This window comes from Biomphalaria glabrata, chromosome 8 (genome assembly GCF_947242115.1).
Source record: "Biomphalaria glabrata chromosome 8, xgBioGlab47.1, whole genome shotgun sequence".
NCBI classification, from domain to species: domain Eukaryota; kingdom Metazoa; phylum Mollusca; class Gastropoda; family Planorbidae; genus Biomphalaria; species Biomphalaria glabrata.
In genome coordinates, this window is record NC_074718.1 from 5409101 (window position 1) to 5431092 (window position 21992).

At 34.4% G+C, this 21992-nt stretch overlaps 2 protein-coding genes across 6 annotated transcripts in view; one reads left to right on the plus strand and one right to left on the minus strand.

Moving 5' to 3' along the window:
- The window catches only part of LOC106057296 (minichromosome maintenance domain-containing protein 2-like), a 16866-nt gene extending 13733 nt beyond the window's left edge, over positions 1-3133 (plus strand). For all 3 annotated transcript variants that reach the window (XM_056037458.1, XM_056037459.1, XM_056037460.1), the window contains 3 exons: positions 433-542; positions 707-780; positions 890-3133. In XM_056037458.1, the coding sequence (XP_055893433.1) occupies positions 433-542; positions 707-780; positions 890-979 (274 nt within the window). In that variant the 3' untranslated portion in view covers positions 980-3133. The remainder of the gene's footprint in view (positions 1-432; positions 543-706; positions 781-889) is intronic.
- Positions 2654-18734, minus strand: LOC106057316 (uncharacterized). 3 transcript variants are annotated; one of them, XM_013214471.2, is made up of 15 exons: positions 18648-18734; positions 16578-16656; positions 16001-16360; positions 15253-15310; positions 12827-15053; positions 12253-12350; positions 11044-11239; positions 10229-10343; positions 9816-9985; positions 8760-9144; positions 7789-7891; positions 7001-7144; positions 6187-6433; positions 3770-3973; positions 2654-3556 (listed from the first exon to the last, which is right to left on the minus strand). In XM_013214471.2, the coding sequence occupies exons 2-15, from the start codon at positions 16618-16620 to the stop codon at positions 3260-3262; spliced, it is 4647 nt and encodes a 1548-aa protein (XP_013069925.2). In that variant the 5' UTR covers positions 16621-16656; positions 18648-18734; the 3' UTR covers positions 2654-3259. The 3 variants fall into 3 exon arrangements, with proteins under 3 accessions (XP_013069925.2, XP_013069924.2, XP_055893430.1); XM_013214470.2 differs by having other exon boundaries at positions 18595-18734; XM_056037455.1 differs by lacking the exon at positions 18648-18734 and adding an exon at positions 17657-17864.
- Positions 18735-21992: the final 3258 nt, after the last annotated feature.

Consider the following 21992-nt stretch of genomic DNA (forward strand, 5'->3'; position numbering starts at 1 on the left):
AATAGCTTGAGTTACTCTAAATTTTAATATTTTTGTATTTATACACTAAATGTTATTTGTCAGTTTTGTATATGTATAAATACAAGATTAACTACTAAGATTAACCTACTCCTAAACTTTGAATTTTAAAAAAAGCTGGGGGAGGAGCTCACTTTGCTTACTATATTAGTTGTTAGTTATTTATTGATAATTTTTGTAACACTATCCTACCACTTCAAGTGTACAGCCACTCTAGCATGTAACAGTGTAGGAATGGCCATGGTGAGAAAGGAATTCATCAAGAAGAAATGTTAAAATATATATCAAAAGACTTTTGTAAGGTTTATTTTATAGAGAGAAAGGAGATCTTACATTTCAATTTGGACTTTGTTTCTGGGGCCTTTATTAATTTTTTATTGTAACATTTACTCTATGACACATAATATATTTTAGGATTTCTCTTGCTGTTGGTCTAGCCAAGCTTAGATTGTCTACATCAGTCAGCCATGATGATACTGTTTTGGCCATATATCTTTATGAAGAATACCTTTCCTCCAGATTTGGTAATTTTTCAATGGTTAATTATTTCATTAACAACATTGGTAATAAGCATTATAGTCAGCATTAAATAAAAATTAGTAATAATATCACTCGTTAAGCCATAACGGTACATATACTGATCTTTCAATATTCTTATATGTGATAGGATTTCTTATGTCTCTATTAGGTCAGTCATGTCTCGGTTGTCCACCTCGACATAATGTTCCATGGAGTAGATTGGAAGAACTTTTAGGAGAACAGGCAAGTAGTGTTAACCACTTTACTTTTAGAATAGTAGGATTATACCTGTTTCAACTGACAATAGTGTTACAAATGACATTTCACCAATGCATAACACTGTGTATTTCAGAATCACTGGTTGATGCAGACTTTTGCTGAACAACTGATGAGATTTTGTTCTACTATGATGAGCAGTCAAATAATTCATAAAGAAGAATAACTTGACCACAGATGATAGACTGTGAATCTTTAAATGTTCTATGTTTTGAAACATAAACCATTTTTTTTCTTTCTAAAATTAATGTTCCCTGTTAGATCTGTGTTAATACTTTAAATAGTCTTTTACAGTTTGCCTTGATGTAGGAATTAAATAGAATAATTCATATTTCTACAAGTTACTTTAAATACTTCACATGCTTGCAGAGAAATGCTTTTATTCAACAGCATGTGAAACTCCTAGATCAGTTACTTATGTCTCCTTACAGAATTGGTGATATTAAAATGATGTATGATGTATCATTGTTGCAATTTATTTTTACATAAGTTTTTTTTTTTAATTCAACATAAATCTAATTAAAAACATTTTATTCTTCTTATGTATTTTAGTGAGGCTATAGCTAAACAAAATATCTTGTAAATATGAAACAAACAATTTAGGCATTACTAATTTAATACATTTTTTTCAAGTGTACCAGAAATTGATAAAATGGCTGAAAAGCTTAAAATAATATTGTAGATATGAAATAAAGAGGTCAGTGCCGTTCCCTAAATATTATCAGTTTTAATGCAAATTAAGTTCCTTTTTCAGACCTTGCAATCTATGGGGCAGATGATGTAAAGGTCATTTCTGTGAACCACAGTTAATGAAGGTGTCATGTGGCCAGCACAACGACCAACCTCCTTTAAAATTGCCCCAACTAATGTCAGGTGCTCAGGGTGGACTTAGAAGCACCCTCATAAAGATCCCATAATTAAAAAACCCAGTCTTCACACGGGACACCAAGCAGGGCCGGTCCCAGCAATTGCGGGGCCTTATGCAAAACTGATTGCACAGGGCCTAGTCTGGGTGGGAATAAGGATAATAAGTGAAAATTAAGATTTTGTTTTAGAAAATAAATTCGGCTTTGCATTTTGTTCATGTGATCAAGTTAACTTTATTTTACAAATCTTGCAACCTATGGCATATTTATATGCCAGTGACTATAAAAGTAACTAAGGTATTGGAAAGTGGAAAATTCCTCTGATTATCACATTTTATTACACAAAAGCTCACAATGCCTTTTGTTATCGAGCGTAGGATTGGTGTTTTCCGTAATAAATGACACACACAAATGACAATTTTGTCTATTTTTTATGAGATTTTTATGAGTGTTCAGGAGATTTTAATAAGCGCAGGACATTTCCAGGAATTTTTCATATATATTTATCAATTAATAATTACAAATAGAATTAGCGCGGGGCCCACTGCAATGACTCAGTTAATTTCATCACTTCGTATACATATATATTCTCCCTAAGACCGGCCCTGACACCAAGCTGCTGCGCTACTTTATATTTTGGTGCCACATGCAAATTGTAATATCCTTGCATTTATAGAGCCTAATGGAACCAACTTGATTTATCATGATTTATCATACATTTGTTAAAAACATGAATATGTAAACAAAATTAATTAATTCCTACATTTCTATGTTTAAGTAAAATTGGATTGTATCATAATTTTTTAAAAATTGGCTAGTATGAGGATTCAACAACACTAATAATAGGAATTGAAAAACAAAACTTTTTGCTGAAATCCCACAGACCCCAGGGATGTAGTCACAACCTATATATCTTGTTCATCATACCTTCAAAATTATGTTAGCACTCACAAATAGATATTTATGAACAACAATTTTCTTCAAGGTTTGCACAGTCAGGATTTAATAAAACATACATTTACATCAACAAGTACATAGGAATTGAATGATTTAATAACATAACATTTGAAAACATGAAGTAAAATACAAGGTGTTGCATGAGTTTTAAAGTAGACATGACACTACCAGGCCCAAGAAAGTAATGAATACTTTAGTCTTTAGAACAAACATATGTTAGGTACACATATTTATTTTTTTGTTCTAGTACTAAATTATGTTTTTAAATTGCCATTTTGCAAATGGCTTTAATTATTAAATTCTATCAATAAACCTTCATAAAATGGCATTCTCTAACTAAAGAAATTTTATAAACAATTTATAAAATAAATTACTTTTATTGCAAAGCTTAAATAATTCCCCAACACAACAGACATAGAATCTCTCAATATTGTATAACATTTATGTAAATGGTACACTAAACTTATGTACAAGTCTGTCAACATAGCATGTATATATAAACAAATGGGACATGATTGAAAAATGAGGCAACATGGGTGAATAAATCAGTTCATAACACTTTGTGTTCCTACTATCCACAATTACTGTGACGGTTATTGAGTCCATTAGATCTATATACAAAATTAGGAACTTGTGCTGACAGGTAAAAATGAGAGCACCTGTTTGTTTGGGTTGGTTGCGTCCGGAGTGAGTTCTACAACATATAACTCTCCATCCATCTCCACCATGTCTCCAGACCTCAAACTGGACAGCTGCTCATCAGTCAACTCCAGACCACCAGCTGCCTGACCCACAGCACTGTTATCACTTTCCCCTGCATCAAATATCTGCTGAAAGTGCTGACCATCTTCAGTAGTGACTACCTCTGTATTAGTCATCTGTGCTTCCAACACGATGTGCTGCTCTTCATTGGCAGATGACTGCAAACATAAGTTATTTTAATAATAGTAAAATAGTCTATTATCATTCTGTATATATAGATATGTAAATGAATTTGCAATGTTTCTAAATAAACAGAGCCGAGATATAAAAGAAATGGATATTGAGTAAGACTTTTGTAATGTACCGGTAATACTTACAAATTATATTTACTAGTGAAAAAAAGGAATGCTAAAATAGAAGTTAGTACAAACCTGTTCTTCAATGATATTATCTATGAGACCAGCTTGTTCTGCCAGTGCTTGTAATCCTTCCAAAGCCTCTACAGTGTGACTTGTGTGAATCACATCTGAAACATCTTCTCGAGTGTCAATGACCAAGTTGTGCACATCATCAGCCTCCCCTGACACATGCTCAATGTTTTCTAGCTTTATAACATGGGCAATGCTCCCTGCATTCTGAAACATGTGACAGTTGGTTAATGGTTATGTGAACAGAAAATATTACAAACTATATACAAGCCTAGTATATTAAAATTAAGTGCCTGCAGTTTAACCATCAATCAAATGTACTCAAAACACTGTGGCTTAGCAGTTAAGTAAAATGTTGCAAAAAAGGTGTTTCAAATGACTAAGTGATTATGTGAAGTTATAAATGGATGGCCCTGTTCAACTGGAAGGGGGATGATATCCTAGCAAAAAATAACGTTGGTTCCAATAAACTAAGAGGTGATGGGTGACTGATTAACCCATTGACTACTATTTTCAGTTTAATGACAGACTCATAAGCAAAGAGAGGTCAGTTATTTGTTCTGGACAAAACATGAGAGTTCTTCTTACACAATAGTTAAAAGGAAAACTGCTGATAGCAACTTTATTGTATAGTGCTGAATTAGTCAACAGTATTATTGCAAAAGTAGTTACTGGGTTAAGTGACACAGACTTAGTAGAATCTGTTCTGCTTTGAGTATGACACATAAGCAATGATAAATCATTTACTCAAAGAGCACTGTGATATTAGTTTTAAACAGGCACGACATGGCCTAAATTGTGCCGATGTGCCTCAAATCAAAAATCAAAATCATTAGTTTTAAAAATTACAACCAAATGAGCTCGACTGTGAACCAGACTGAACCTCTATATCACAAAGAACAAGGCTTATACTATGCACCAATGGATTTATTCTGTAAGATGTCATCTGCCTACATTAATGCCACTTGGTTTATTTACATTTAGCTATCACTAATTAAATTCTTTCTCTTCATAGTTATAGAGAATATAGAGTAAATTTTTTTTGTAATTTTTAACATTCTGCATGTTGTCATTGGTTTGAATCATTTCCAGACCTGCCTACCAAAAAAAGTCCAAATGCGTAACGCTGATGGTCAAAATGCGTATTTTGGCACCAGAATGCGTAACACTTACGCGAACCACTATTTTGTCATATATATATATATATATATATATATATATATATATATATATATATATATATATATATATATATATATATATATATATATTAATATATATAATATTAGATCTAGATGTCATGATTAGATCTACAATCTAAATCAATACAATAGAGATGATATCTAGACTAGATTTGGATCTATGTCTATATAATGAATATAATCTACTCTAGATCTGGGCTCAAGAGTGTTACCGATGCCGTGGATCCGCTACAAACGTAGGTCTACTCCAAACTTTCGTAAGCCCACCTTCATCCTTGATCTATTCTATACTATGACTAAGAATTTAATCTAGTCTAGATCTAGACTAGATGGTAGTAGATGTTATCGATCTAGATCTAGTCAATCTAAATCATACTGCAACTAAATTGGATCTAGATTGTAGAGTAATGTAGAGACTCATGACATAACGTAATCATCAATCGTAATGTCATAATGTCTATCTAGATCTATTCCTGTATAACAAGTTATCTAGATTCTAGATCTAGAATCCAGATCTAGATCTAGACTAGATATCTACAATGTCACTCAATGTGTTTTGAATCGATAGCACTTCGATATTTTTTTCTATACAAATGAATACGGGAATCAGGGATTCAACATAATTAATTTCTACTAATGAACTTACAAAAAAAAAAAAGTCACGTTGGTGTATCAGCTAACTGGCGGTACCAACCCGCCACTCCCTCACTCTCGCGTTCTTCATTTCTAGACTAAATCTAATTGCTTTTAAGAACCAATCAACGTATAGATCTGGACACAATGTGTTCCCCCACCTTTTCTGTCCCCCCCCCCGGCCAACAAAACAAAACGGCTTAGCGTGACCTCCGTGACCGCTCGTAAGCTAGTCAAGAGAGGGGGGAAAAAAGGATACGAAAAGCGTAACGCGACGGGTTCAATGCGTATTTGCGTACTGACGGTCATTTTTGGGAGATTTTGCGTAACGAATACGCATTTTGCGTAACGGTAGGCAGGTCTGCATTTCCCTTGGCAAGGGAGTTCACATTGTAATGTGTGTAACAAGATGCTATTGTGCTAATGAAGGGAGAGCACTATTCTGGCTACCTGTGTTAATGTTATTACAACTAACAGTAAGGACTATATAACTAACAGCTGCTATGAATTATTGAGCCACCACTTATTGCTTTCAAATTTTGCTGATGATCTTAGAGCTCCACAACAAAATGTACCATCACATACCTTTGATTGTGAATCTGAGGACTCTGCTGTATCCTGGCCCTCAGTCATAGATGTGAGAACAGATTTGATGACCTCTCCATTTTCATTATCCTGTGAGCCTTCATCGTCCCCATCCAGTTGACCAATGATATTGATGTTATGTTTCTTCTTCATATGTTGGAACAAGTTACGACGTTTGGGGTTTATATACCGACACAGAACACATGAGTACACATGAGAAGGCGGGGTCTGGTCAATCAAATTATGTCTAGTGATGAAAATAGTTATAAAAAAAAAAATTAATCTTCTTCTTCGTTCTCAAAATGAATACATTTTAGACATTTAAGGAATTGAAAAAAAAAATTTAGCACAGTTTTGTTTAAGACATTGACAGTTTCTTTTTAGTTAATCAGAAAGCAGCTCAATCATTTTTACTGTTGCCCATTAGCAGCCTGAACACCAGAAAGTATACAAGTTATATAAATCTTTTTTTTAAGTTGTTTCTTTTATTTTCAGTTTTAAAGACTCCTATAATTGCTATTATTATCATATACTATATGGCTCTTAAAAGTAAGTTTTAAAAATGATAACTTTATAGGAAAAATAAACTGTTTTCATATATAATTTTACACACAAAAGGGTTCTATTTCAAAACACTAAAATTAGCCATTGTTACTATTTTTAGCACACCACAAAACATGCTAAAATTAGATTTTCAATAGTGTTTTTAGTTTTAAGGAGCTACACAGACAAGAAACTTATAACGGCCTTCCCCTTTTGGGGGTCACTAAAACAAAATGAATTCTAGTTGACTATAACTAGTGAGAATGTTTACCTTCTCATATGTACAAGAAGATTCTTTTTGGAAGATGTCGAGAATTCACAAACTACACAGAAATAATTGCCATCTGTTTCTGCTGGCATAATGTCTGCATGTTGAGTGTGAAGATGTTTGTACAAGTTGATCAGTTTAGCAAACCTACAAACACAGACAAGAATACAATGTAAACAAATTGTAAAACTAAATCAGTCCTTCAAACTTGCCTAGTTCAATGGTAAAGCAAATAAAGTTATGGTCGCTGTGCTGACCACATGACATCTTCCTTAACCGTGGGCTACAGAAGCAAATGACCTATGTATCATCTACCCCATAGATCGCAACGTATGAAAGGGGAACTTTTTTTACAAAGAAGCTAATTTTCATTTCTTTCTTTTCAGGCATTGTGCTAGAATGTTAAGAGTGATGAGTATCCCATTGTATCCCAATCTGCAAGACTAATGAAAAAGCCTGGTCTGTCTAAACAAAGAATGTCTCGTGAAAAGGTGTTTAAGTCTTGACTATTTCCCCTCTGTTGTTGCCAATAGTCAGTCATTTCTATAGGCAGTTTTTTTTGCGGTTATAGGTGTCAGTATCTTGCATTCCCAAATGACAGTCCCTTTATTTGTCTCCCATACTAACAAATAATACACTGGAAAATATAACTATTTTCTTTTCTTCAAAACAAAATCGTTCTGTAGTTATTTATAAGTTTATAAACAAAATGAATTGTAGAAAGGATGTTTCTTGTGTCAAGCTAGGCAACTTGCTCAGTGCTACCAGAGATTGGTTGAACCCAGGCTCACCTCATAATACAATGATTGCAAGCAAATATTTTATCACCACTTGAGAAATCAGCTTTTTCTTTAGAACCATCTTCTGTTTCTATGTTCTTGTGCCGCCGCCATGCTATATTGGGGTCAAACAAATGTAAATGAAGAATCAACACAAAGTAGCCAGAGCAAACATGATCATTTGATTTTTTTTTCAATAGCCAATCGTTTCTACATATTTAAAGTTATGTCAGAGAAATTTCATTCTTGAGATTAAATAATAATCTCCCCTAAATGATTAAACATAAGTATAAGAATAATTCACTTGACTCATTCCAATGGGGCAAACTATTTATAGATAGGATAGAGAAAAGGGGAGCAGTGCCTCTTGTTTGTTCTTATTTTCGAGAGGTATGGTTCAGACAGCCAGTCTGATATAAACTGCTCAGTGGTTTCCAGGCAGTTCTAGGGGTCAGTAGCTGGGACAGCAGTGTTCCAATACTATTTCTTACTATTTGCGTATTGAACATTCTTTTTGCTTTTTTCAACACAAGACATTTTTAAAAAGCATCTTCCATTATTATTATTTTTTTTTACAAAGCTCAACCTCTCTGTCTGGGTGGAATCTTATACATGTTATTTCTCCCACTTCCCATTCTTAGATCAAGTTGAAAATTTGCACTATTATTAATTGTCGACGACAACACATAAATCAATAAAAAAATTAACCAATTAGTTGATCAGTTAGTCATAGTTCATTTTTTAAAAAGAAAATGTACTAAGCTAAGGGGAGATAAGCTCTATGTGGAGAATTTAAACTACTTGGATAGCTCAGAGAGTAACAATGTGACCTTTCACTATGGAGGCTCGAGACCTGAGTTAACCCTCCAGTGGGACCACAGGAGTTGGCAGTGGGCAGGGTTTGAACTCGGTACCACTGTGATGACCAACCAATCATGTACCACACAAGGCAGCAAAGTAAAAAAACAAAAATGAACCCTTACGTCTTTTGCATTCTTTTTTCACTTCAATCTTATGCTGCGTTCTAAGATGTCTGAGAACATGTTCTTTCTGTGCCGCTCGATAATTACACACACCACACTGAAAGGGCTTCAACTTGGAATGGATGGCCACATGCCGCTTTAATCTACTCTGGCAGTCAGTAACAAAGCTACACTCTTTGCAGAACAGCTTCAACTCGGGACCATCTTTATGGAACTTCATGTGTTGCTTTAGATCTTTCCTGCTACTCACTTCAGCACTGCACTGCGGGCATGTGACTGTCTCCCAAGAGGAACCACTAGAATGTTTTCGTTTCATGTGCATTTTAAGATCTGGTTGCTCATTGGCACAAACATAGTCACACATTGGACACTGAACTCGTTTTTCCTAAAGATAAAAATGTACACTAATGAGTTGACCCAAACGATTACAATTAAAATGTAAAAGTATGAGATAGGGTAAAAGTATTTTAATTAAAACTTAGTGCTCAAAAAGTACTTTTCTTTTCACTTGATCACACGTTATATACCACAAAACAGTGTAACATTAATCAAAATGAATAAAATAAATGAATGAAATACATTTTTAGGCAGATAAATGTAGCATTTTCTCATTCCCCTAAAAAAACTTCTGGCCAATATGAGAGACAATCTTCAAGATTTATGTGTCTAAGAATTGCAACAATTTACAATTTCAATAACATGTAGCAAAAGCACTATAACTGCAATAATTTGTAATTCATGTCATGGTCACTAGTTTGGCAAATGGGTACATGTCATATGTGTGGGCAGTAAAGGCTGTTGGCCATTGAGCTGGCCCTATAATAATAATTTAATTTTTAGATCGCCGTTAACAAACATAATGAAGGCTCAAGGCACCATATGACACCTACATTAAAAGTTTAGCATAGTAAGAGATGAGCTTTAATGTTCCCATAGATCACTTTACTTATGCTCATCTCTGTTCTCTTCTTGTGGTCTATAGGGCAGATGATGTAAAGGTCATCTGTTTCAGAAAACGTTTTTAAGTTTACTGAAAAATAAGAGTGGTGACTTTACCTCATGTTTATATTTCACATGTCTCTCCAAATGGATTTTCTGACGAAAACTGAGCCCACAAATATCACACTTATGTTCCCTTATGTCTTTGTGAATGCCCATGTGACGTTTGAGGTTGCTGCTGGTTCCAGCTTTGTACTGACAAATATAACACACATGAGGTTTGGAACCTGGACAGGAAGTGAAAGACAAAAATTAGCACATACAAATCTCTTATCAAAGAAAGTTGATGTCCTTCGCTAAATTGTTTGGCAAACCTTCATTGATTTCTATTTTTTGATTAACAGAATGTAGCTGGTTATGTGGTAATCTTTTTTTAATTTTTTTAGAAACAAGTTAGAAATGTAGGTCAAAAAGAAGAAAATGAGATATACTAGATAAGTAACTCTAGCTCAGTTCCTATGTTGACATACCTGTATGTAATCTGCGATGCTTATAAAAATTTGCTTTCCTATCTGTTTTGTAATTACATTTTCCACAACAATACAAGCCATTGTCACTAAGGACCCAATTTGTATCATTTGTACACTAAAGAAAAAAAAATTCACAAATTATAAGTGCAGTTAAACAAAAAATAAAACACTGGATCTACTCATTCTAAAGCTGAATTTATGTAATTCCAAGCTATAAAGATAAATAACAATATAGTAATGAACTAGTCTTAAAATTACATTTTACTATTTAGCACAATGTAAATACAGACTACAGTGTCTATTTGCAGACAGTATTGGCATTGTATTCAGTGACTTTTTCTATAAACAAAAATTATTCCTTCATTTCAGATTATTATATTTCATTTTTTTTTTATCCAATTAGACTTGGAATAAGCAGTAGGTTAGTTGGTTTTTTTTAATTAAAATTGTTAACATTCCACTAACCAATATCAACCTCACTATATTACTTTTTTTTTTAGCTTATGTTGTACTCCACAAAAATAGTATGCATGCTAAAAGGACATGTTCTCTTATCATTGCAACAGTAGCACCAAAACATTAACCTCTTTAAGGAGTAGTGCGAGTATAAATGTACCATTAAATATATATGGACTATTGCAAGTAGACTGTAAAAGTCAAACATAAATAATTATCAATGACATTATTATTTAACGTCTTTTGTTAACTCCATGCTCCATTTCTCACTCTGAAAAAGAATATATATATAGATATATATATGTGTCCATTCTTCACTCACTATGTATTACTAAATCATGAGTGTATGAAAGACTCACAGTGGCCTGTTTAGCAGACTTTTTCATGACTGCATAATTTGGAACAACAGAGACATAGTAAATTTGTTTCTTCTGTCCATCTTCATCCTCCTCCACGGAGGTCAAAGTGTGGACTGTTTCTCCAGAGGTGGTGACAGTAGAACTTGGATCAGCAGCAACTTGAGGGGAGTATACAGTCTGGGTGCCGGATGTATGCCTAAGTGCACAAGGAAAGTCAATAGTGAAAGTCAATACAAAATGTTACGGCAACCAAGTTTCACCTTTAGCCAGCCCACCCCAACATCCACTCAAATAGTTTTATTTTTGCAAATACTCCAAAGTTGAAGGCTCAGTACTTTTCTATTTTCTGTGTTTTGACTGAATTAACTTTTCAATAATTGCTGATTTTTCAAAAATTGTTATGTTTGGTATAAAATGTACACACAAAATTAATGCCCAATACAAATAACAAATATATCCTATAAAAGTAAAACAAAAACTTTCCCTTTCAGGCCTTGTGATCTATAGAACAAATGATAAGGTAAACAGATATCATATAAGAATAATTCAATTATTACTGATGTTTAAGCAGAAAATGTATAGAATAAATCTGATAAAACTCAAAATCAAGTTTCTATTGGCTTCATTTCCTTTGTCCTACTTACGCAAGTGAAATTAAGTACTAACCAATTTACTGATTATAATACATCCATACATTTCCAATAGTAATAATAACCATTGAATGATATAGTCCAGGTGAGTATTGTAAATCTCAATACTTCGTATTTTTAGTATAAATAGTTTTTTATGTATCAATTGAACAGTCTTTTAAAAAAAAATTATTATTATAATTAAAACAACTTTTATTTTGCAAAGGAAAATGTTTCTAGTTAGAAAGAATTAGTGGGATATTAACTCTGAGACAAAGAGATGTATCGTGCATTTGCCATATTAAAAGAAAACAGGATTCAAGTGTGAAATTGATAGCTCTGAAAAAATCTTAAACGTAGTGCAAAGCTGTTTCAAGATTTTCAAATAAACTATTGTGGTTTTTGTTCCCTATTACTAACTTTAGCCTAGAATTTATTTTTTTTTGTTTATTATACACAGTAATGAGAATGACATAGCAAAACCCATGCTTAGGAAATGAGCCATAAAAAAATCTAGTATCTGAACATTACTAGTGTCACTGTGGCTCCTCACTATTGAGCTTCACATTTGAAAACTTACTTGTTGGCTGAATTGGAATCCTCATCATCAGGTTCTTGCTTTAACAAAATATCAGAGCTGATCTCTACATTGTCCGCAGAGTCTCCCTTGGCTTCTTTCTAGCATAGGAAATGACAGAATAAAGGTTAGCTTAGATGTCACCTAACATTTATCAGTAGGATTGGACTGATGGTCAAAAGGTTTAAATTATTTAAAAATAAGTTTCTCTATTTAAGTAAGTCAACTTATTTTTCACTACTAATGAAATTATGAAAGTGCATCCAAAAATATTTTTTTATTTATAAAAGAGCATATAACTATAAATAATAATTTTCTTTGTACAAACTTTTCAGATGCTTTTTTTTTATTGTTCTGTAGATAGAAATGACATTCCTTAATTTTATTTACCCCCCACCTCGATCATTAATAAATTCTTTTTTTAAAATCTGCTTTATTATTGTATTATATTAGGATGACTTCTCTAAACATGTCACTAAAGTCTGTCAAATTTAGATGTAGCAGTACAAACTACTTAAACTATAATCATAAGGGAGTTTCATACACAGTGACAGATCTAATCTCTATATTTACATACCTGTACTGTATCATCTGTGTTGTCAATGATTTCCTCTGCGACCTCCTCCTCTATAACTCTCATGTCATACTCTATTCCGTTGTCTATTACTTTGATTTTGTCCACAAGTAAATCGGCAGCTTTTGTCGACTTGTCGGGAGAAGGGCTGCAACTCAGTTCTACGTTTTTCATCTCTGTCAGCTCAGTAGCAGATTCAGTAGCGTCCAAGGAAGATGGTGTTTCTTGTGTTCCCAACTCTTCCACAAGTTCTCCAGTGGAACTGTCCAAAATTAAGGAGACATTGGTCCCCTTCTTTATGTCTTTCCCGTCTGCTTCTATTTTGACTTCACTAGCGACTGGTTCTACTGTGATGTGGATCTTCCTATGAACATTATCCAGTTCTTCTGCGACCTGTATGTCACTATTTACATGATCCACTTCTACTGCGACCTGAATGTCACTATTTACATGATCCACTTCTTCTGCGACCTGAATGTCACTATTTACATGATCCAGTTCTTCTGCGACCTGAATGTCACTATTTACATGATCCACTTCTTCTGCGACCTGAATGTCACTATTTACATGATCCACTTCTGTGACCTCGTTGTTAACATGATCCACTTCTCCCGATTCGGTGTTTTCAACATTTTCTTTTGTTCCTTCTTGAGGTATTTTCACTTGAACTATTGACATTTCCTTGACAACAATACCAGGTGTAGTAGCATCTTCATTCACTACAATTTTATTTTGCTGTTCTTGTAGCTTCTTCAAAAGCATTTCTGATGCAGTTCTGGGAGAAGTAATAGAAGTGCCCGAAGTCAACGCTCTCATCACAGTTTTAATATCTGTATTAGGTATCACAGTGGATGTTGCGTGTCCTTTCTGCAGGTGCACTATTGTTGTGGAGCCCTTTTTAGAAGGCAAATCTTGAGGAACACGCACCACAGTTGGTGCTCCTAATGGTTTTGAATTAGCTGGAGCAGCAATAGAAGCGTTGACCTCATTATGATTATGGCTAACCTGTCTAACAATGACTATTTTCTTCTGTGGCTTTTTAACTTGTAATAGCCCATGCATAGGGTTTTTTTGTGGGGACGGCTCTGATTCTTGGGCAACTGTACTCTTTGTCAACAGTGAAAACATCTCAGGCGGAGATGCTAATGGAGAATCTTTGCTCAGAGTAACAATGTTAGTGGATGAAGGAGGCTGTACTAATGCGGACTTTACTACCATATTACTAGCGTAAGGCTGCTCACCCTTTAACACACGCCCATGCCACTTGGTTGACTTGCTACCCTGAGAGTCTTTCATTATCTTGGAGATACTAGTAGGTTCTATAGCAATGTTCAAGTAGGAGCCATCCTGTTCAATCATATTCAATGTCGGGGGCTGTTTCACTCTGATGTGACCAAAGTGTTCTAAAGAAATGATTGATACATTTGGGTTACTTGCAAGTGGTTCAGATTTAAAAGGGTGGAGGTTACTTTCGACTTTAGTTGCAGAGAGGGGCATGCTCACTACTGCCACAGTCTCCCCATCTTTCTCTGTCAGAGTCACTTGCTTCCCATCGATTTCAATGGATGTGGGCCACACCGCAGCACCTGCAGTGTTCACATCTTCCTCAGTGTGCACAGTTTCTTCGGCATTGCCAATGATCTCTATATTCATAAGTTCTTTAGAATTCCCTTCTTTCTCTGCAGTCACTGTTACCTCATTATTGACAGTTACCTCAAGACTTTCTGTATTCTCAAGCTCATTGTTTGCATCAAAAACATCTTTTGCAGCTTCACTCTCTTTACATGTCACATTCTTTGCGTCACTTTCTATTATCTCATCATCCACTATTTCAATAGGTTCCTCTCTAACCGTTTGTTTCTCTACTTCAAGTGTTACTTTTTGGACTATTTCTAACGATGGTTCCTCAAAGATTACTTCCTTGGGATCATTTTCTACTTCTTTGGAAGTTACATCACTGACTAATTCTTTAGAAGACACTTCACTGATAATTTTGGGGGGAGATACCCCAGTGGCTATTTCTTTATGAGCTAACCCATTGACTTGTTCTTTGGAAGAAATCTCATCAACTATTTTTTTAGTGGCTTCTTTAGTGACAGTTTCCATTGATGTTTTTTTGTTTACTTTTTTTTTAGACAAATCCTTATTCATTATTTCTTTAGGTGCCTCTTCTAAGAATGGAGTTTCTTCACATTCAGGGAGATTTTTGCTACCACCACTAACTAAATGGCTGAAAAAAAAAAATTATAACATAGTCTAATAACTACTGTTACCAATACAATGATATGCACTTTAAATAAATTAAAATTGAAATTTTTTAAATATATTTCACATTATAATAGATGTATTTTTGGATATAAACAATCCTGATGTTTTTTAAATATTAAAGCCATGAAACAAAATGAGATTGTTGAGGTATAACTTTTCACCTTAATTTCCTGCCTCTCTTTTTAGGAGGTTCATGGTCACTGTCTGACCCTGTAGGTGCTGTTGAGAGAATATGGATAATTTACAATCAAAATTAACTCCAACTTGTCATTCAAATAGAGGGACAGTACTGTTATAGATTTTATTACATCACAATGTCCTCATATAGGTCAAATGGCCTTCTAAACAGAATTAACACACAACTTGACTGGAGTGTGTCTTTAGAACATACATTTTCCCTCTTATTTCTCTATGGACTGTTTGAACTGGTTGACTGTCACCAAACCCTGACACACAATTATGGAGAATATTAGAACTTATGGCATAGTTGAGAATTATCTCATCAGTAGGCCTATCTTGTGAGTACTAAAATCTTGTAATAGAAATAGAAAAGTTCATTTTTCAAACCTTGCATACTATGGAGCATCCGATGTTAAGATCATGTTTCTTTGGCCTACAATTAAAGCGCAGGGTGTCATGTGACCAGCACAATGACCAACCGCCTGTACTTTCCCAACTAAGGTCAGGTACACATCAGAGTTGGGACTCTGGGGCGACCAAAGAATCCCGAAATAAAAAGTCTCATTCTTCACTGAGATTCAAGCCCAGGATCCCAGGCTCAAAAGCCAAGCACTTAACCACTCAGCTGCCACTGCACCCCCAAAGCTTGTAATACAATTTCTGTTTTAAGATGTGAGTTGATCTGGTCCAGTTAATTTAAAAAACAAAACACAATGCTCTAATACTCACTTTCACCACCCACAAGAGTGTTTGAAGGTCTTTTCCTAACAGTAAACAGATCCACCTCCATATCTTTAAATTTGCTGGACAACACAGGGGCTCTGCCACTTCTCCGTACAGACGAGGATGGAGTGCCTGGTAAAGATGTCTGCTCACTGTCATCTTTGGGATCAAGTTTAGGAGTCAAAACCACTGACTTGTCATTTTTTCTAGAAGAGACGGCCTTATCAGGAGAAGCTTGGTTAGTGACTTGAGTTTTGGAACCTGATTTCTTAAGATTTGTTTTAGTCTCATCTTTTGTTGCTGCATCTGTTGACTTAGTTTTTGACTGCTGAGATGGAGTAGCTTTGGGGGAAGATTTATTACTTTCTGTTGAATTCAAGGGAAAAGAATTGTCACACAGGTTTAATTTTTTTTTTTTTTGACTTTCTACAGGTGGATAAAAAGTTTGTGTATAAAAATATTTCAATACAATGTTAAATTATATATATATATATATATATATATGCATGTAAAATTAATATTTTTTTTATTATTTATAAATTACTTCTTAAAAACAAACAAAAAATTATTTTAGCACACTAACCTTTCAATTTTTTAGGTCCAGATTTTGCTTTAGACTTGGTCATTTTTTTTTTTTACATCAGTGACCGCTTGATGGATTTCTAAATTTAAAAAAAAAAAAATTTTTTAAGTTAGGCCTATACACATGCAGTCAGTAAATGTAGCTGAACTGAATGAATTCAATGGCCATCTAAAATTAAGTTCTCATAGATTACGTATTTTGTCTAACAGTAACACTATTGAACATCAAACATATTCCAGACAACCATGACATTACTACAGATCTAGACTCAAATTACATCATCACCATGCCATACTAGGGCTAGAGACTAGTCTAGAACTAGGATAGGCACAGCCAGCATTGCTATGCCATAGGAGGATAGCCTATGGCTACTACTCTTCTCTAGTATTTTGATCTCTAGAGATTCTAGGCTCTATTATAAAAGTCTAGATCTATAGATCTATATCAAGTTCTAAACTATGACTCACTTACTGACAAGTCAACAGAGCTACTATATCAAATACAGACATATTATTTTCAAAAAAGATGATTACGTCCTAAGTGTGTCCCTAGATCAATCTAGTCATGCATGTTAATCAGTAACTTAATTAAACTCTGCCAAGTCACTGGTTTTCCTGGCTGACTCAGGCAACCCATTCCATCATTCCATGCTCTAATATCACTGGACTGGGGAAGAAGGAGTTTTTGTAATAGATCTACTAATTTGTCCTAGCATATGGAACAAGGAATGTGCCTTTCTGAGTTGTTTTTTTTAGTTTTTGTTTTCGAAGATTATGGTTCAGTGTTTATTGTATTAAACTGCTACTTTACTTGAAAATTTAGTCTTCTATATTGAAGGGTCTCAAAATTTAATGATTTTACCATAAGTGCTACTCTATTATTACTCTAGTCAAATATCAAAATTTCATTTATTTGTTATTAATCTTACTGCTTTATTTTGTTATATATCTAGATCTAAAATGTTTAAATCTATCTACATTTTACTCATTCATTTATTAAATTATTAGTGTAGAGTTTGGAGTCTAGACTTTCATCTCCAGGACTCTACTCTCTAGATTAGATCTAAATAATATACATACTCTAAAGTTAAAGTAATGAAGTCCAGTGTCATTCATCTCATGAATGACAGTATTGTGTATTGACATGTCATGAGTGTGACTTGCACTTGTAACTCTACTAACTCTAGACTCTAGTAACTAGAATTAGAGTATTTAGAGGCTCTAGGCTACTACTACTAGTAGTACTAGTCTTACTACGAGTTAGAGTGTTAGAGTCTTAGAGTAGACAGTAACAATACTAACATTTACATATATAAAACATAAGTGGTCAAAACACTATATTATATAACTAGTCTACTCTAGTTAGTACTAGTACTAGTAGTGTAAGTAACTTACTTAACAAGTTAACTTTAACTAAGTAACTAGAAATCTAGAGTCTACTAGTAGTCAACTCTAGTGAATTCTAATTCTAGTGTAGCTTGAACTTTAATTTACTTTAAAATATAACTTCTGAACTAATAAATTCTTATTTGACTAATTTGTATTCTATCTATCTAAATTATTATTATAGATCTAGAATCTAGAAAGCTAGTATCTAGATAATAAGACTTAGATCTAGATACCATTTGATTTATTATTTATTATTATATAATCATATTCATATTATGATTTATTATCTCATCTGTATCAAAAATATAATTAAGATCTGTTACTGTATATATACACTCATGTACTAGTACTAGATCTAGAGTCTAAGTGACAGTAAGTCTAATAATAAGTCTAATATTTATAAATAGAATGATTATGATAAGCTTTATTTTGTAAGATAATAGAAGTTGAATTATTATAAAAATAAATAATCTAAATTAGTAAATAAGAATAACAATAAGAATAAATTATAAGTTATTCAATAAGTTGAAAAAGTTAATAATAATTATTAAATATAAGATATTTAATTTAGTAAACTGTTGATTCTGATATATTCTAGGTCTAAATTCTTATTCTTAATTAACTTTTACTTTTTTATATCAATAGTTCTTTCAAACATTAAATTTTATTTATAAAAAAACACCAAAAATATTTGTGAGGAGAGTTCCACAACACCAATAATCTTCTGGGATGGAGGCAAATTTACAAATATGGCGTCCTAAAACACGACGAATGGAGAGTTCCGTCTTTTGCATTATGGGCAATGAGAACAAATTATAAAAATTAAAACCCAGAATCTACTTAGAAACCTAAAATCTAGATGCAGGTCTGTGTGATTGTAAGCCCTAAACGAGCGAGTAATTCTGTGTAAATGTATGATTGTATATATTTAGATCAAGTCCTGTAGTCTACTGTTGTTTCTTTTACAATATCTATATAGATATAGATTCCGTAAGGTTGTTATTGCCGAAAGTGGTAATTGATATAAGCACTCCATACCTATAAGTATAAAGGCCCTATAGGCGCGGCTTATAGCTGCATAGGCCGGCCCCTAAATTATCATCATATGGTCAAGATTGGATGCCTGCCATGGATATTAGGTTATGTTGATTAATAGTGCCACCATGAAATTGGATGCGTTGGACTCAATGACTTGCTTGCTGATTTCTGGCGTCATCATCGGTAGTCACTCTAGCTCATTTTTCAAAAATGTAAATTTAGATATAGACCTTCTAAGCCAGTGTTTCTCAAAATGTGGTCCGCGGACCCCTAGAGTAATCTTATCTGGTACAACGTGGATTCATTATCGTAATGAACCTCATCCAAAAAAAAAAAAGGCTCTAAATTTGTGCTTGTTGAGTCGGGCATGGATTACACTCACAAAATCTTATGAACCTGATCCAAGTCATTATTTATATATATTTTTTAAACAAAGTTATAATATCAATAACGCTTCATCATTTATATATATGTATTTTACATTTGTTACATATGTAGGCCTAATGTGCATTTATGTTACTCTTTCATTTCGTGGTCCGCGGGCTAGGTTTGACTATGTAAAGGGGTCCCCAGTTTTAAAAAAAGTTTGAGAACCTCCACTCTTCTAAGCCTAATCTATAGCTTAAACTTCTTTGAACGTGTCTTCGCCAGTGTTCCGATATACGTCTGTCATGGCCGCTAACGTTTATGTACTGTTAAAATTGACGTCTGCTTACCGGGAAGCAGATAACTGAGTGGACTTTTCACAGGCACACACACACAAATATTTTAATTTTCGAAACGTGCTGTTTTGTCTATGAGTTTGGGATTCTTCCCCATATTTTCCCGTTGTCATGTTATTCATGACTGAAGACTAGAGTCAACTGCATTCTACTCTTTAGGACACATTTCCTCCATCCCTGTCTGCAAGCAATTTTTTTCATGCATTTGCCGTCGTAACATAAGGCTTAAATCAGCTCTCTAGTCAAAATATCTCTTCTAATTGTAAAGTAAAGTTCAGCTTTCAAACCTTGCAATTTAGTAAAGGTCATGTGCTAACGGTTAACAAGGGTGTCATGTGGCCATCATAACGACCAAACGCCTTTACTTTCCCCAACAAATGTCAGGTACCCATTAGAGCTGGATGGACTAAGAGGCGTCCAAAGATCTAGAAATTAAAAATCCCTGTCTTCACCAGGATTCGAACGGGGTTCGGAAGCTAAGCGTTTTATCGCTCAGCTACCGCGCCTCCTCTTCTAAAAGTAGTCAAACGGAATTTCCAAGTGGTTGGACAAATAATATTATATTTTCTCAATATACACGAAAAATTGATGGCTTTTCTACCACCAAAGCGAAAGCCACCTTAACCTGTAATATATAGGTAAGGACGCAAGTGTCTCTCCAAAATGAGGCTCCACAGCCAGATGAAAAAGTGTTCTACGAGATGAACCTTAGTCGTTACGATTGAAGGAGGCCAACACACACACACAAGACTTCATTACTTAAGAACGTCTGTAATGACCCTATAGAATGTAACCCGTTCAAGAATCTGCAATAATTGATTTACATTCTGCATATTGTCTACTTATAAAATGTTTTATATGTTTCGGATGTTCCTTCAGAGTTGAAGATAGTTTACTTCCTAGTCCAAACCTCCCGCAGGACGACGGGGGATGGAAGCGGGCAGGGTTTGAACCCGGGACCATCGATAAATCCAAACAACAGTCCAGCATGCAAACCGCACGACCGCACTACGTTATTAGAGAAGATCCGCGTACAATATTGTTGAAATAAGTTTCTTTGGCAAACGGTTAACGAGCAGGGAGTCACACTGACTGACCGCCTTTACTCTCTCCAACTAAGTCAGGTAGCCTTTAGAGTTGGGTGGACTCAGGGGCGCCATAAAAATCCCGAAATTCGAATTCCCAGTCTTCACTGAGATTTGAACCCAGGACCCCAGGTTCGAACGCCAAGCTCTTAACAATCATCCACCGCGCCCCCATCTATAGAGGTCTAGATAAATCAAATATTACTCTTGAGAGTAACCTGCGTGATTATTACATTTATTTTTATTTATTTATTTTGCTGATGAAAATGCTAATAAGAGTCTTTGTGATATAGCCAGCGATTAATCCACCGTTAACCTCTTAGCGTATCGGCGTTCTTTTTAATAAACCTGGTAACTCTTAGATCTTTCCGCGGCGACCAATTGAATCATAATGTGGCATACTAACGGAAATAAATAGTAAGCTTAAACTCTGGGCAATCTTTGAGAGAGAAGTGCAAAACATTGCGTAGGATGGCTGACTATCTATCTGTGAATGGATCTGTCGTAGGTCCATATGTGTGCTGGGGCGGACTGGCTATATGGGCATTCGGGCAAATGCTCGTTGGGCCGGTAGAAAATGGGTCGGTCATCAAAAGGGCCGCATGGATGCTACTATGACACGTACCTATGAAATTGATTTAAAAGTTTTATAATATTCACTTATAAAAATGACCCTTTGATCGTCGTGTTTAAAAAAAATATTTTACAGTTTGACCGTGTAATACTAATGTAATCTTAACAAATTTTCCGAAATAATGTAATCTCCTACATCCGTAGACAGAGCTACCATGAGGTTTATTCATCCTTTTTGGGCCAACACACTTAGCGATTAAAAAGCAACATATGGCATATATGTCTTATAAAGAAATATTTAGTTATGCTGCAGTTATGCATGCGTATACAGTTATCGATACATTATCAAACGTATAATGATTTTGAGGACATCCGTAGACAGTGCTACCATGAGGCTTATTTATCCATTTAGGGCCAACACACATAGCGATTAAAAAGCAACATATGGCATACATTTCTTATAAAGAAATATATAGTTATGAGGACAGGTAGACCTAAAATTTGTGGGCCGGATTATATACCAATTCCTGGGCTGATTTTGACACCCAGTCTGCTGTTGTGTGGGGGTGGGGAGGGCGATTGCTTCTACCACGCCTCCCACGGTCCAAA